Consider the following 18,083-nt stretch of genomic DNA (forward strand, 5'->3'; position numbering starts at 1 on the left):
TGCCCGCTCGGGCCCGGGCTGCTGCCCATTCGGGGACGCGGCGGCCTTTCCCTGCCCCAGATGTAAATGGGCCTCGCTGCATTGAGGTGGAGTGGTTAACTTGGAGCTCTTTGCTGGTTGGGTTAAATACTTTGGAAAATTCCTTCTCTTTGAGGTGAAAGGACGGGTGAGGGGAGCCCGAATGGAGAAAACTTGGCCCTTAGTATTTTCCCGCCAGCATCTCTGTCATATTTCCCTCGTCAGGTAAAACCCACGCAGCATCTCAGAGTTTTAAGTCTTATATCCCAAAATCACTGCCAGAGGGATGAATTGCTAAACCTTAAACCAAACAAATGAATTTTAAAAAGAAGGGCTGCTGAACATGAAGCTTTAGTGTATCACTGCTGATCCAGGGGTACTATTGGGTCCATATTTTTTAACATGCGCATTAAATATTTGTTGTATTTTCAGATAATGTTGGCCTCCCCCGCCCCGCATACTGTAGTGACAATTATCTTCTTTCCTCCTATTCTTCACAAATACGACGTCAATCAAAAAAGTTTTTTATTGCATTAATATTTTAACCATTTGTTCTTTTTTAAAATGCAAACGAATTACAACTGCTAAAAACCAATGGTCTTCAATTAAAATTGCTGCTGAAGAGCTTTGCTGGTGGTTTTGTCTTATATGAACAATCTTTTTATCACTTGCAGTTTTTCTACTGGGAAGAAATTTGTGAAAAGAGAACCGTAATATTCTTAATTGATGTGTTGACATATTAAAACGATCAGTGCAATACTTGGGAATCGTTTAAAGGTTGTATTTGCCACTTTTAAAAACCAGTTTGTTGAAGCTAAAGATTTTAGTACTGTGACTGGGGAGAGAGAGGCGTGACATGTTTTCTTTTAGGCACTGTGGAATTTAAATGGGTGTAGTTCTAAGGCCAAAATTAAGATTACCAAAGGTAATAACATTTTCTTGATGTTTGAAGGATTGGGTTGCTGTTTGAGTCCCTTTGAATCTTTACCGGCTTGAAATTTAAATTCTGGGATAAACATTCATAGGACATTTTTTTTTCTCTTCACTTACTATATGAACTGTCCTTCAAATTTCTTCAAAATTTTATAATTTTTTTTTCTCATTGGGTTTATTGGTATATTTTAGGTATACAGTACAGTTACATTCATCATTGGGATCTTGTACCTTTACATGGGAGGTCTTGGTCATAGAACTTCCAAATTATGCTGGTTTGGCTCATCTAGTAAGAGTACTAAATCTTATTTTGATTATCTTTTGGTCTCAAGGTAGTACTTAAGCCGTCATATAATCTGGCTCAACTAGACGGACTCAGGTATGGGCAATATGTTTAGAAAGACTAAAGAAATTAAGTCACATGGGGAACCTGGTATGTGATTACTGTCTGAAGCTTCCTTAAATTTCTTGGAAAGTAATGCTTAGATTTGTGTTTTTGTTTTTTAAAGTAAACTATATGAAAGAAATAATAATGCTTTATAGCTAAATTTTAGTGAATGCTCAACTTGATAAGGGTTATCTTTCAGGGCTGGAATGTATCAAAACCTTGCTTGGTGGATTAGTGGACTGTTGATATAGTCTTATAATTGGTTATTGTTATAGAGGGTATCTTGGGGAACAATAAGTGATCTCCAGTAACGACATTACCATTAAGGTATTTGTATTAATGCTAGTTTTAATTTCAAATTTTAATAACACACTTGCCATCCAATTAACAGACAAGTGTTTGGAACTAAATCACTCTATGTTAAATTTCACTCATTTAAAGATTTTTTTATGGTACTGTGGGTTGGATCCTTGCTTGTAAGATAGTGACCATTGGAATTATGCCTTTGCAAGTGTAGCATTTATTATTTTTTTAAAAGGATGCTTTGTTCTCAGTGGAAATGTTTTTTGGTATAAATACCAAGATTTGTGTCTACATATTTTAAGATAGTTGCAGAAGCATCTTGAGGGCAATTTTACATCACGGAATGCCTAACATGTAAAACATTTTACCTTGTATTAAGCAATGAAAAGGAAAACAGTGCCAGCAAAATGAAGGAAAATTCTCATGGTAGAATCTAAAGTCAATTTGACCACATCATAAGTTCTGTGTTCTAATCATGTGTGATTCTTGCTTGTGAACTCTTGAGATCTTGGGCAGGCTGCTTAATTTAAAATGATTTTCACTTCTGTGAGATTTGCATAATGTTAATTATAGCAGGTTGGTTATAGGCCTGAATATTCAAGATTCTACTTGGGTAACTACATAGTCCATTAATGTAGAGAAATAAGTTCAGACTTTAGAATTTTGAAGTTCTTCTCTTTATCTTTGTAGAACTTAAATCATAGGCTTAACTTACTGAAAAATTACCTAATACATCTTTTCTTTTATCTGTTAGTATTCCGCATTATTTGAGGTGGGATATTAAGATTTAGGAGAAATAGAGTAGTATTTTTTTTGTTGGTTTTTTTTTTTGTTTTGTGTTGTTTTTTGAGACAGGTTCTCACTATGTAGTCGAGACTGACCTGAACTCACTATGTAGTCCAGACTGGTCTCAGACTCACAGCGATCCTCCTGCCTCAGCCTCCTGAGTGCTGTAGCGATCCTCCTGCCTCAGCCTCCTGAGTGCTGGGATTACAGGCGTGCGCCACCACGCCCTGCTAGTATGTGTTATTTTCAGTTCAAGGACATAATAGGTGCGTGCGTGTGTTCAGAGAATAAAAAGTACAAAGTGACACAGCCACTAGGGAGGTGACTCTGTAGCTAACAGTAAAAGCTTTAATGTGCATGAATGCTGAGTACTCCTAAATATTCACTAAATGTGCAGTGAGACTTTTATTTTATAGACTTCACCACCATTGAATTAAAGTATTGCAAAGAATCAAGAGTAAAAAAAATTCTTTTAGTTGTGCATAATTTTTCTGCTAGACTTGATTTTTTTATCCTTATAAAATTATAGTAAAAGTGGAGTACAGCAGTCTGTTACAGTTGAGGAAACTGAGGGATGGATTCGTTGTTTGCCCAGCGTTGGTTATATGATAGATCTAGGATTTCTGGTGCCTCATTGCCCACAAAGTCTTACTGTGCTTTGCTAATTCTCCCAGGCTTTGACTAGAGGACAATACAAGGCACAACTTACATTTCATTTGCTTCAAAAGTTAGGCTTACAGCATATTTTGTGCTGAAAGATGCTTTTATTCCTTGAGAGGGATAAAGTTCAAGTGCTTGCCTTCAGTCTCCATGCTTGTTAAATGGTTTAGACAGTTGTAAAAAGACAAACCAGGGCAGTATGTGGCAACAGGGAGATTCAAGTCCATAGAAAATCTGAGTGAAGTCGTGAAAATGAAATTCTAAGTAGAAATAAGTATGAAAGCACACTATATAGTACACTTCACTGGCAGAGAGAAGACACTTTTACTATACCTGGGAATTCTTCAAGGCAAGGCATTCTTGCCTTACTGAACTGAATCCTCTGTCTAGTTCCTTGGCCATGTGACTGCTTTCAGTGTTTTAGCTGAATTTTAGTTCCATAGCAAGGGGGAAGTATATGAATTTTAGAAAAATCTCTTCAGGAAATCATTGTAAAATCAAATCTGTTTAAATACTACTTGATACAGTCTTAAAATAATTCACTGAAAGCATTTTCCAACTTGATAATAGTTTATGTTACCAAGTTTATTTCTTTAGGTGTTGGGTAAATCTTGGAAGGCATTTTCTGCTGGAAACTTTAAAATACTAGTGAAAATTTAGCTCATTTAAAGGAATCAGATTGTAGAGCTGGAAGGGATCTTAGAGATCCTGTCACAGAGTTGAAAGTACTGTGACCCTTACAGTTAATGTTTCTTGGAGAAAAGTCTTTAATCAGAGGAAATAGATTTTCAGAAATTAAGCTGATTTCTAGCATTTTTTAAAGAATTTTCAGGGGTTAATGGTAGTAATTTATTTGCTTTTACTCAGCATGGTTTTTCTTTACATATACAGGTACTATAAACTTATTGGCAGTGTAGGGTTCACTACCAAAAAACTGGAAAAAGGGATATCACATAGGAAACTTGGAAGATGAACAAAAATTAGTTTTATTTACACAAACAGTGTTAAGATTATTCTAAGTTAGTGCATACCCTTCTAGGGAATAAATGAGAAAACTGGGTAATGGTGGTATTTATGCAAAATATTTAAAAGTATGTGATTTATTGGGCAATACAGTTAGCCCATGTCATCTAGCTATCTAGCTTTTTTCTGGAATCAAGAATTGTAGAAGTTATTCATTGTACAGTTTTTAAGTGGTTTAGACATCTAACTTTATTTCTACTTTTATTGCATTTAAGTAAAGAATAAATTTTCCCCTCAGGTGCTTTTCAGTTGAGCAGAATAAGCTGGCTGTGTAGGTTTTATACTGCGACTGTCCATTACTATGTTCATAGAAGTTAATGCAGTTCTTTACACTGATATTCCCAAAATCTCCCAAATAGGACGCCTTGCTGTTACCTTTCATTGACCTTTCTTCTCTTCTTTAGTTCTCTCTGATGTTTTTTGTTTGTTTGTTTGTTTGTTTGTTTGTTTTTTGAGACAGTCTCACTATGTAGTTGAGACTGACCTGGAACTCACTATGTAGCCCAGGCTAGTCTCGAACTCACAGCGATCCTCCTGCCTCAGCCTCCTGTGTGCTGGGATTATAGGTGTGCACTACCATGCCGGGCAGTTCCCTCTGATGAATATTTCTCAAGACAGTATTCATGTCAAAGGCCTCTTAATCTAGGCTCTGTTCATTCTAGCCATTAAATATAATAAAAATCATAGCTGATCCTTAAATATTCTTGCCTTAATCATAGCTGATCCTTAATGATTCTTGCCTTCCCAACTAATTCCCACTAATTATAAGATAAACTACAAACATCTTGGTTGTTGTGTGAGATCACAAACTACGTTCCCTAAAATTTCAAACAGTTGACTTAGTGGATGTCTTCTTTGCTCGTCTGTATGATATTTAAGTTCTGAATAGCATTTTTCCCTCTCCTGAATTTAATTTTATAAACATTCGTGGCACAAGTTTGGCTTATTAATTGCATATCATGGGATGTCTCGGTAAGATATTGCCAGAAGGAACCTGTTTCTTTGGGTAATTTTGAAAAAGGTCTAAGGGAGCAGAGTTTTGCTTTAAATTGGTTAGTGTAAGAAAGAGCAATTCTATGACTTGCCATCTTAATAAATTACATAGGGTTTGCAGACTGAGCAGTAAGCAGTCACTAATTTAACTGGAGAAGGGGGGGGTATTTGATTATATTTATTTATTTATTTTGCAATTGGTGTTGCTTAGTGACCATGTTTGACGACTTTCTCTGAGATTATGTCTAAAAAATGATATGCTTTATTTGTAAAAATCAAATTAGTTTTTAGTAACATTGAGGTTGTTTCTAAATGTTAGGGATTGTCTGTCCTTCATCTCTCCTCCCCTCCCCTCCCCTCATTTCTTCCCTCACTCCCTTCCTCCCTCCCTCTCTCTTTCTCTGTCTTCTTTGTTTCTGTTTATGGCCAGTGGCAGACTAAGTTGGGCTTTACTGCATTAATTCATTAATTCATGATGCTCATATCTTCACTCTGAGATTTTTTTTAAATTAAAAGACATATCCATTCAAGATAGTTTGTAGTTGATTTGGACTTTCCCATTCTAGTATTAAATAAGTGTTTGTACCATCTGGTATTACAGTGAATGCACAGTAACATTCTCTTGTACCAGGTCTTGTACTTTTCTTCCTTCTTCTGTCTTCTTAGCTCATCCTTTACTATACCAATATCTAATCCATTTTGAAGAACTATCAGTTTTACCTTATGATTTCACATAGCCATCATTATTTGTAGTAATTATTCTCTATAATGTGAACACAAACACTGAATTACTGAACTATTGCTACTAGGAGAATAACAGGGTTAGATTCTTGTAAGCCCCTGGTCATAGCATTTTGCTGAGTTCATTGAGTCTTAATCTTATTTTGTGTATGCTTCTGTTTAAAGATACTTTATTTAATATGTATGATTGATTCATTAACATTAATCTTACTGTCAATTACACCATAAGCTCATGCTTGAATAAAGCATATCTACCATATATTTTTTTATTCCCAGAAGATATAGCACAGCCTTCTTGCAGTTAGGAATGCTAGGTAGCACTTAAGTACTATGTGTGAGTGCTATATTAAACAGCAAACTTACTAGCAGAAAGTACAAATGTGAAAAACATGGCACAATATAGGCTGAGAAGAATATACTTTATAGTATCTAGGAAACTAAGAGACAGCTCCTGTACCAGATTTTGTGTTGGGTAACTCAACTACCATTGTGCACTTTGTCTGTAAATGATTTTGAAATGAGTAGTATTAATTTGGGGCTTAAAAATAAGATTTAACAAATAGGAAAATTTGTACATGTAACCTGCAAGTAATAAGGGTCAACTCTAGTTTTTTTTTGTTTTTGTTTTGTTTTTTTGGTGCTGGGGATCAAACTCGGGTCCTTGCACTTGCAAGGCAGGTGGCGAAACCACTGAGCTAAATCCCCGGCCCTGTTTATTGTTAACTAATTCAAGCTACCTTAATTTCTTAAGACTGCAGCAGTAGTTCTCCTAACTGGTCCCCCATTTAGTCTAGCTGTTTAAAGCTTAATTTTTTTCCAAAGTGTTGTCCCAAATAGTAGCTAGAGTAGTGGTTATGAAAGACAAATAATTATTCCACTAATTCCCATCTATGTCCCATATATCATACTGTAGCTTCCCATAGCTCCTTATAATAAATACTAAAGTCATGATATGATCTATAAGTCTCTTTAATTTGTGTGACTTTATTACTTGGCACCAGTTTTCCCCCTACCCACTTTTGAATACCTCTACCTCCTCTTGGGGTCTTAGTCTTCCTTGAAAAATAATCCCCACTTCGGTCTGTGCTGTTATTTTGTTATACCATTGTTTTTTCTTGATGACATATTTCTTTCATTCATAGCATTTATCTCAGTTCGTAATTATCTTAGGTATTTACTGATTTATGCAATTTTTTAAAAGTATGCTTTCTACCAGACTAATGTAAACTCCAAAACAGTAGGAATTGTGTCTGCTTTGGCTAGCCTTTTTATCCACAGCAGTGAATACAGCACCTGATGCATAGAAGATTCTCATTATGTACCGAGTGAATGTATAAGACCATTCCCAGCTTGACCTCAGTCTGTATTTCCATCGTCTTCCTGTTAGATTTCTTTATTTACTAGATTTCTTTGCTCCTGCCACACTGAACTCCCCCATAGTCTTTTACTTTGAGGAATTCTACTGCTCTCTACCACCACTACCACTGAAAAGGAAAATAAAATCTCAATCCCCTTCCATGAAGTCCTTCTTTTGTCCCTTGAAGTCCAAATAGGCAGTTCCTTTTTTTTTTTTTTTTTTTTGTGGTGTGGGGGATCCAGCTCAGGATTTTGTGCTTGCTAGGCAGGCAGGTTCCACTGAGCTAAATTCCCAGCCCTAAACAGGCCGCTTTTTGATGTCATCATTTTCATATGCTCTTAGGTATTTAAATTTTTTAACAATGTTATTTATTTACCTGTTTGTCCCACTAGATTGGTAAGAGGAAAAGACTGAGTCTGCATGTATATCATCTCAACCCTTACAACTACACTTAAAACAGTAATGTCTATTTAAGAGCCATTTCCAAGTTAGCTTTTAACTGCTATGGACAGCTCTCAAACTGGTCAAACAACTTCTAGATCAGTGGAAAAAAATATTCGCAGACCTTTCTGGTTTCAGGATCACCAATGAGAAGTAACCCAAATTACAATATCTCAATCCAGTTTTTCTAATGATTAAAAATAGTATCACTAATTTTGCTAGTCCTCATTTCAACTTTTTTAAGAAAGATATTTAACCACGAATCAAAGATTTCTGAAAGTTAGTAGACTTCTTTATTAAAATATAAATTCAGGGTCCAAAGCTTATTTTTACCTTTTTTCTTCCCTGCCCTTAACTCTTATGGCTTTCTAGCATAATAGGCAGTGCATAAGTAAGTGATGAATAAAGGAATATCTCTATATACTAGTAGAACCAACTCAGGGCCATAAATCAACTTTTTATTTGGGCTTATCTGCTTTGTACTTAAATTGATAATTACTGTTTAATAATTACTTTGTTCTTTTGAGGCAGATAACTAGCATTGCAAAGGCCCATAGGGGTTTTAATAACCATAGTTACTTAATGTACTTATGTAAAATGTTTAAGATATTTTCAATGTTTTGTTAAAGTACCTTACTAAATGTGTTAGCAGTTTTTTTCTACTTTAGAATATTAATGAAAATTAATGTAGTTTTGATTTTTGTCATTTAGTAATGGGCAAGAGCTTCCAATTAGAATTGCCACATTTTTAAAGCATATGCTTAGTTTATTTCTTTTTGTCTTAGTATGAATATAAACTTTTCTTTATAAGCTGTTTTATAGAACTATATGCTATATTGAACAGCATGCTTCCCTGGAGTTTAAAACTATGACAAATCAATGTTAAGTGAAATCTTAGTTGTTGGAATTATCTTTAAAATTACTGTAGGAATAATCAATTGCTAACCTGTTTTAATCTTTATCATGTAATGTATTGCCCATATTAACAGACTATCTCCAAAGTTGTTTAAATTCTAATAAATGTTACAAAGTTGTATTTGTTAATTTTGGAGTGGGGGTACCAGGGATCGAACTTGGGTGTTTGAGTTTGCGAGACAGGCACTGGAACCACTGAGCTAAATCCCTGACAACTGTATTTGTTAATTTAAACATAGGTAGTTATCGTAAATATTGTACTGTCTTTCTGGAGTTTTTGTTTTGTTTCATTTTTTAGAATTTTTAGGTGATTAGTGAATACTTAGTGCTTGTATATGGTATGTACAATATATCAACTTACAGAATATAAAACATGAAATACTAGCCTTTTAGTGAAGCCAGATCTAGTTAGATGGTAGCAAATACTTTAATTGTATTTTCATGGATAGATGGAGCCAAGAATTATGAGAAAAGTTCATTTGACTTTAAAGCAATCTTAGGGTTTTGAATATGATTGCTTCAAATGCTAAGAAACTAATTTAATACAATAAATTGTCTGGTAATATATATGAGAAAAAAAATAGATGACTGTTTACCTTAAACCTGTATACAGCCCTTTTGTTAAACTTGAAATTAGGTGATGATCAGTTTGAATTTTTTTAGGCTTTGGTTCTTAGGGGAGGGATACACATGTCAGGTCAGGCAACTTGTAGTGTTACCTCTTCACCTTTTGAAAATAAACCTGTACCTATTGACAAGTGTTGGGATAGGAAAGCGATTAGTTTTAGAAATTTTTCAGTAGAGTAATTTGTAATATGTAGCTCCTGGTGCAGCATACAAAAATGTCATAAAAGGAAAGTATTCTTAATGTTTGTGGTTAAGGACTTCCCAGAGAAAATCCTACACAAATAAAAAGAGAACCTTTTTATTATCCCTAACAGGAGCAATACAATTAATTGGAATGAGCAAGCACTCACTGTAGGTTCTGTTAGTAATTTGACATCAAGACTAACCTGGGGAAGATAATTTTGGATAATGTTAGTTACCTAATGATGGCCTGTGGTAATAAAAGAGCATATTAGGACTTTTGAAATATCTGAAAAATAGTGAATTTTAAGTATATGCTTTTACCTTGTTCTTTGGTAGTTTGAAGTAGATGAAATTTTATAAAATGTACTGTATTCCTCTTGAGTAAATGCTATAGCATTTGGACCTGAAAAGTCATTTTATTAAAACTTTAAAATTTTTGAATTAACACATTTTAATTTTTTAATAGGTTTATGGCTACGAATGATTTGATGACAGAACTGCAGAAAGATTCCATCAAATTGGATGATGATAGTGAAAGAAAAGTAGTGAAAATGATTTTGAAGTTATTGGAAGATAAAAATGGTGAGGTACAGAATTTAGCTGTCAAATGGTGAGTTACATTAATCTTATTCCCCCTCACTTAAAATATTGATAGATCATTATCTTAGCTCTTGTATTATCTTTCTGGAGTTTTTGTTCTGTTTTGTTTTTTAGAATGTTTAGATGGTAGTGAATGTTTATTGCTTGTAGATGGTACATGCAGTATATTAATTTATAGAATATAAAATAATGTGCCCTTTACAGTATTTCTTTGAGCTCTTATGAAACATATATAGGACATTCCAGTTATTCTACCACTTGCTTTATTATCAGCTTGATTTGTCAGTTGCATTGAAAGGCCTACTTGGCTTTTGTCTTTATATTCCAGTGGGGGTGAAATTTAAAAATCAAATGTTCAAGGAAAAGAAAAACTATTAACAAAGAATGGAAGCAGTTAAAACATTGATGATAACATAGTTAGAATCTTTCATGGAATTTCTAATTGTCATTAGCAGTACAGTAGAGCTAGGAGTTTCATTCACAGTTGGGTTACTTAGTAGGATAGAGAAATTGAATTTTCGGTAATTCTCTTAGTTTATTTTATGAGGGCCAAACTACAGAAGTGAGTTAGTAGTAAGTATAACAGTTTCATTCTTAAACAATGGAATTATGTCATTTAATTATATCATATTATATATATTTAGTATCAGTTTAAAGCATGGTCCTATTGCTTCTTTATTGGATTCGTAACAAAGGTTTCAAATTTGTTTTAAGCTAAAGGTTTTCGTATCTGCTTGTAAAGACAGGCAAAAAGAGAGAAATCTTTGGTTAATAGAATTTATAAACATGCATTACAAATTTTTTAACTTGGGACATTTAAAAATTTAAAATAAAAACATCTCAAAAAATATTGTAGAATAATTGGAATGAACCAGTATTTTACTTTAAGTTTTTGTTTTATAATTTTTGCCACGCACTTAAATAAAATTAAGCTTTGTCCAAAATAATGTACTGAACAATTAAAAGAGATTGGCAAAGAAACTATATATTCAAGAAAGTAAAGGAGTTAAGATATAAACAAATATATTAGGAGAGAAAAATCATGATAGTGGCTAAATGATAAATGAACTGATTTTTGAAGGTAGAAAAATCTTAGTAGATAAATTACTAAGCAATCTTAGAAATTGAAAACCAACTGTTTTAAGAATTGCCACCTAAAATAAATGTTCAGGTCTGTATTTGAAACCTTAAAGAACAGATAACTCCAGTACAGATAGTTCTAGTAGTGTTCCAGAACAGAGTAATTCTGAAAATGTTCCAGATTTTTATTTAAGCCAATTATGGATAATAAAATCTGACTATAGGTAGCACCAAAAAGGGGAAACTAAAGACCAGCTCCATTAAAATGTTAAATATAAAATGTAGCACTATATTAAGAGTCATGTACCATGACCAAATGGGATTTCCAGAATATTAGATAATATAATATTATGTTTTATTTTTTTGTAATGAATTAGAAAATATAATCGAAGTAAATATTGATTTTAATAGCATCAGAAAAACATAATATGTAGGAAGAAATGTAGCAAATGTTATTAGTGGCAACCTTGAATGAGTATGTTGCATAAGATGAGATTACAATTTTAACTTTTTCAAAACTTATGAGAGAAAAAGTTTAAAATATTCTCAGATACAAAAATGTATTTGAGGAAATGGAAAGACATCCCATATCCTTAAGATAGGATAGCTCATCATAAAATTGTCATTTCTTTCCATGTTAAATTAATTCTAACCTAATTGAAGTTAGATGGATTGATTCTATTTTTCTATTCTATCTAATTTTTGAGATAGGGTCTTGTAGCGCAGGCTATTGTGTCACTAAGCCTGGTCTGAAACTCACAGTGAGCCTGCTTGCCTCAGTCTCCCCCATGCTGGGATTAAAAATGCATGCCACTACATCTGGCTGACAAATTGATTTTAACATGTTTCTGCTTGCTTGAACCAGTAGTGGTACATGTGTGACTGTCCTACTGGGCAGTGTGGGATAGTCCCATTGGGTGGTATCAGACACCTGCTGACACAGTTATGCATGTACAGTCCCAGCATAGACATGTTAAAGTATATTGGCGTTGGGGTGAGCATTTATGCAGGATAGCTAAGAAAACCCTGAAAAAGTAGGACAATTGATGGAACTGGAAGGGTATGTGTTAGTCCCATGTCTCTAAATAAAGCAGGTCGTGTGGTATTAATGGACCAATGAAGTAAAGTACAGTGTGAAGCTATGTTAAATTGGCATGATTGGGGAAAAGGTGGACCTTTTGCCAAAAAATTGGGTAACCATTTGAAAAGGTAAAATTGTATCCTTGTATCATACATCTTCAATCAAGGCCACTATTCACTTTTCACCATTAAATTAGCTTTGCCTGTTAATAAAATTTCATATAAATGGAATCATGTAATGTATGCTGTTTTATGTCTATCTTTTGTTCTTGTAACATCTGTGAAATACATCCACGTTTTATATTTTAGTAATTTATGCCTTTTAGTAATGATTAAATAGCTCAGTGACTAAGTAGTTCACTGATATAATTTGATTATTCATTTGACTTCCAGAGGTTAGCTATTATGAATAAATGAACATTTTTTTAAGATACAGACCTTTATTTTTACTAGTAGACACCTAAGAATGAATTTTCTATTCATTTAACTTTTTTAAAAATGTCCAAATTAGGGCCAGGGATTTAACTCAGTGGCGCTGCTGCCTGCCTTGCAAGTGCAAGGACCTGAGTTCAATCCCTAGTACCAAAAAAAAAAAAGAAACATCCAAATGTTTTCGAGAGTGTATGTACGATTTTCCTGAAGTACCTTCTAATTTGATGAGTTTAAGTATTTAATTTGCGTTAAAATGAGCTTAGTTTGATTTAATCTGCAAATTAAAGTTTTTCTTTTGTGGTTTTTGAGTCCTAAGAAATCTTTGTTTACTGTGGGTTACAAAGATTTTCTCCTAGCCGTCATTATAATTTTATCTTATGCTTTTAGTTTTGTGATTATTTGAATTAATTTTTGTGGAAGGTCTGTGGTAGAATTTATTTTAATGTGGATACACAGTTGTCACAGCACCATTTAAAAGACTTGCCTTTTTCTACTAAATTTCCTGGGCATCTTTGCCAGAAAATCAGTTGACTCTAAAAGTATATATCTATTTCTAGATTGTTTTGTTTCATTGGTCTACTTGTCTGTTCTTACACAAGTATGGGTGTTGTTGTATTAGGGTAGCTCAGGGTTTTTCAATCTTGGCACTGCTAATTTCTTGTAACATAAGTTTTTGCTGTGGGAACTATCTGTATTGTAAGATGTTTAGCAGTGTCCTTTGCAGTTTTCCAATAGCTCTCCATCCTCCCCCAGTTGTGACAACCTAAAATATCAACAGGCAATTGCAAAATAATCTGTTGGAGATTAAAATTCAACCTCTGGTTGAGAAACTATTGTAGATAGATAGTAAGTCTGAAGTTAGGTAGCCTACACTCTCCAGCTACATTCTTCTTTCCCAGGAGTAATTTTTTTTAAAGGTTGCATGTGCATTTTGTCGATTTCTTGTTTGTTTGTTTGCTTTTTTGGTTTTTTGAGACGGGTTCTCATTATGTAGTTGAGACTGACCCGGAACTCACTATGTAGCCCAGGCTGGTCTTGAACTCACAGCGATCCTCTTGCCTCAACCTCCTGAGTGCTGGGATTACAGTTGTGCACCACCACACCTGGCTTGTTGATTTCTATTTTTAAAAATAAACTTGATCAAGTTTTGAAATTGTGTTGAAGATATAGAAATATTTAGAGTCATTCTTTTTTGTTTGTTTTTGGTACCGGGGCTTGAACTTGGATCCTTGCACTTGCAAGGAAGGCAGCGGAACTACTGAGCTAAATACCTGGCCCCAAAGCTATAGAAATATTTGAGCAGAATCTATATCTTAATGAGTCAACTGTAATTCTTAGTATCTCGTACTTATTAGAGGAATTTTTGTTGAGCCCTCAGTTTTCTGCCTAAACAGTCATGTCGGCAATAAATATTCCTCTTTAAACCTTGATTTTGATTCTCTTAGGCATTAGTTTTACCAGTGAAGAGCTGATTTAAGGCTTTGATTTTCTCTGTTTTTTGCCTATTTCACTGATTTTTTTTTTTTGCATTACTGCTTTCCTTTTGACTTCCTAATTCACATTTTGGTGTATTCATTATCATTTATTTTAAATTTTCTTTGTGATCTTTTTAAAATCCATGCATCATTTAGAAATAATTTCCAAATATTTGGAGGTCATCTAGATGCTTTTTTTTTCTTGCTTTCTAATTCAATACCACTGTGGTATTTAATTTCTGGATACTTTTTTTTTTAACATTCATTGAAATTTATTTCTAGTCTACATATGGTAGGTCTCAGTGAATGTATACACTTGAATAGAAAATACATTCTGCAGTTGTTAAAGTGTTTTACAAATGTCAGTTCAAGATAGTTGACAGTGTTTAGATTTAGATCTTGTCTTTTGTGAGGGTATAATGTATGGACTACTAAGAGGGACTAAAAATTTCCCAACTATGATAGTTTTCTCTTTATGCATTTTTAAAACTGTGTGAAAACTCACTGACATTTGTTGTCACAGTAAGGAAGACTTTCTTCAGGTCTGTTGTGCAAGGTGTCAGTATTACTTTAGAAGGGGAAAAAGATCAGTCTCAACTCTGAATACAGTAAACATAAGTGGAGATTGATATAGTCAACCAGCAGAGTGAGGAAATGGGGAGATTATTTTTAAAGTTCCACTTTTAAATACATTGTTTTGGGTATCAAAGGTGAGGAAATTTCTTGACTCCAGAGGCCCATCAAGGATAGTGGCCAAGGTCAAGGCCTAGTTGAAAAGCTCTCAGAGGAGCCTAACTAAGACTTGGTCAGAGCATCTTTGTCAGTGACTAGATGCATACATATTTATAACATTCATTTACGTTCAGTCTTCATGATGTTTAACCCTTTTATGAATACGAAGTATTTCTCTTATAATGTACCTTTTCTTGGAATATATGTTCTCTGATGTTAATATAGCCACTTGAGGCCTTGTGAACATTAGTATTTTGCATAAAATATCATTTTTACTACTTTTCATTTTATCTCTGTTGACTTGTAAATTATTTCTAGTAAATAGCAGGTAGATTTTGCGTTTATTTTCCCTTGGAACCAGAGGATCGAACTCAGGACCTTGTGCTTATGAAGCAGGCTTGGTACCATTGAGCTAAATCCCTGGTCCCTAGATCTTGCTTTTTTAAATTCAGTTTTATAATTTGTCTTTCCCTCTTAAAATGCTTTTTTTTTTAAAACCAAAGTGTGACTGTTAGTGTTGTTAGTGTGTTCTGTGAAGGCTAATGTTAAATTTAAGTTTTATTTTAAGAAAGTATGTAAAAGGCCCGGGTGTAGTGGCATACACCTATAATCCCAGCACTCGGGAGGCTGAGGCAGGAGGATCACTGTGGGTTTGAGACCAGCTGGGCTAAACAGTGAGTTCCAGAGCAGTCTGAATTACATAGTAAAACCCTGCCTCAAAAAACCAAATTTTTTAAAAAAAAAAAAAAAAAAAAAAAAAAAAAAAGAAGAAGAAAAAGAAAGAAAGAAAAACTATGTAAGGTAGTAAATGCCTTCTTTATGTCATAGTTATGAGTTCCTTACCTCACTAACTCGGTAGTCAATTTTGAAGAAGATGGGAGCCATACCTCCTTTGTTTGTCAGTAATCTTTACAGTGGCTTCTTGATCAAAGTTGCCAGTCTTAGCTGCTACAATATGTGCTAAAACGTTTGTGATAAAGACATAAAGGAAAGATGTTTCTTCATCTTCAAGGGGTGGTTCAACTAGTGGGCATCATGGAAACTGATAATAGTATAAAATAATTAACAGAAAAGGGTATGTGCACTAGGCTTTGGAAGCATTGCATAGCACCATTTGTTCTGATTATTGTAGCCAGTTATTTGAAGCTTCTCAAATTTAAACAAAAGGAACTTTGTGTTACATAAAGGACTCAAGGACATTAGAAATTCTTTTGATTTCTGAGGTGTTGTTTATATTATACAGCAAGAGAAGGTGAAAGTGACACTGATACGGAAGTTGTATGTAAAAACCTTGTTAGCATTAGATGCCTAATTAGCCTTTTTATTGGTAAATTTCTCTTTATTTGAAGGGTATGTGGGGGAAAAACTGGAAACCCAACTATAAGACATTCATCAGTCAAGAGTCTTATTTTATATCCTTACGTGTATACTACTTATGATAGATGCATGGTGTAGTTGTCAGTTGCTAGGCAGACAAATTAATATTTCCATTTACATGTTTTCTGTTTTTTATGTTTATCTAGCTATTAAAAAGAATTTTTCTTCTTTATGTTACAGTCTTGGCCCTTTAGTGAGTAAGGTGAAAGAATACCAAGTAGAGACAATTGTAGATACCCTCTGTACTAACATGCTTTCTGATAAAGAACAACTTCGAGATATTTCAAGTATTGGCCTTAAAACAGTAATTGGAGAACTTCCTCCAGCTTCCAGTGGTAAGCAACAGCATCTTTTCTTCTTTTTTTCTTCACATGTAGGTATTTCTCCGTCATCCTCCTCCCCCTACCCCCAGGAAGGGAGAGTGGTGTCTGTCCTATAAGGTGCTTCTAGGAATCCCTTTAAATTTTTTTTTAATTAAAATTTCAAGCTTTATTTTTCTTAGAAATAAGCTTAGCATCGAATTTGGTTTACTAGTAGCTTTAAATAAATCTGAGCCTTTTACAACTACTACTTGGTTATTTTGAAATTTAAAACTAAAGAATTTGTTAGTTAATTACCCTTTGGCTCCTGACAGAAATGTCTGGGTAATACAAGTTTTTCAATGGTCTTGACTACTAAGTAAAGTAGTTGCTCAACTTAGCCACCTGAGTTACTCTCCCATCTGCAAATGGGATGCAATTATTTCTCTATTTTAAGGAGAGATTTTTATCGGTAATAATGTCATCTGGATATGTTATTTTCATTAATTTGCTCAATAAATATTAATATACTTATGCTAAAGTACTGAATGTTCACTTAGTCTGAACATCAGCCATATGAGAGCTATCATAATATCCTATCTAGTATATAGATGGAAAAACAGAAATTAGGTTAATTCATCCAAAGTTTTAACTTCCTAATTAGACAGAGATTCAAACCTATTATCTTATAATCACAAACTAATATTTTTTCCATTGTATTATGCCAGTTTACCATTAAGTAGTCATTTATTTCAAGTATTCCACCAGCTCTCTAGTGTATTATAATTCATTAGGTATATTGATATTTTCTTCATTTTTTTCCTCTTATTGGAACATGGTTGTATTTAGCTGATTTCTGACTTTAACAAGAATTCTTTTAACTATCGATACTTTCAGTTGTTCACTTTTACCACTCACTAGCAACATGACTTGCTTTAAAACATATGAGTCCTAGAATTACATTTCTGCTTTATGAAGAAATTATGGAATCTCTGTTGCAAAGGACTATATTAGAAGTTAAAGAAGCTGTTAGTCATCGGGGCACAGAATTGTGATTTTAATTCACAGATATTTAAAAGAATAGATTAGTAGAAAAGAGGTCTGAAATAGAGGGAATTCTCATTGCTGTTTTTCAGTTTACCAATATATGCATTACAGATACCACTAGCCCTATAGCCAACTTTCCACTGTTATCTAGTGAAATCTGTTAAATCTGTTTTGTTTGCCCCTTCTATAGTTATCTCTAATTCTCATTTGTTTAGTAAGTTATTTTATTGAAAAAAGCATCCTATTTTAAAATATGTACTTTGGGGCATGGATCTTTTGAGTGTTTTAGTCATGCTTAGAATAATACAACAGTTGATAACTACCATGATTATAAGGTAGAATTCAACATGCTTGCTATGAAATTATTATTACTTTATTATTTATGCAGGTTCTGCATTGGCTGCAAATGTATGTAAAAAGATTACTGGACGTCTTACCAGTGCAATAGCAAAGCAAGAAGATGTCTCTGTTCAGCTAGAGGCCTTAGATATTATGGCTGATATGTTGAGCAGGTAAATGTTGCCATTTTTTGCATTACTTGTAATACAAATATTATGCTAATTTATTAAAATTTTCTTCCTGGTTAATAAGTA

At 33.7% G+C, this 18,083-nt stretch overlaps 1 protein-coding gene across 1 annotated transcript in view; it reads left to right on the forward strand.

Moving 5' to 3' along the window:
- The window catches only part of Cand1 (cullin associated and neddylation dissociated 1), a 38,163-nt gene that overhangs the window by 1,884 nt on the left and 18,196 nt on the right, over positions 1–18,083 (forward strand). The window contains exons 2-4 of the mRNA XM_010644223.3: positions 9,835–9,978; positions 16,325–16,479; positions 17,879–18,002. Coding sequence (XP_010642525.1) covers positions 9,835–9,978; positions 16,325–16,479; positions 17,879–18,002 — 423 coding nt within the window. The remainder of the gene's footprint in view (positions 1–9,834; positions 9,979–16,324; positions 16,480–17,878; positions 18,003–18,083) is intronic.

The sequence above is a fragment of the Fukomys damarensis genome, unplaced genomic scaffold (genome assembly GCF_012274545.1).
Source record: "Fukomys damarensis isolate Sample0158 unplaced genomic scaffold, DMR_v1.0_HiC HiC_scaffold_15, whole genome shotgun sequence".
In the NCBI taxonomy this organism is placed as follows: Eukaryota; Metazoa; Chordata; class Mammalia; order Rodentia; family Bathyergidae; genus Fukomys; species Fukomys damarensis.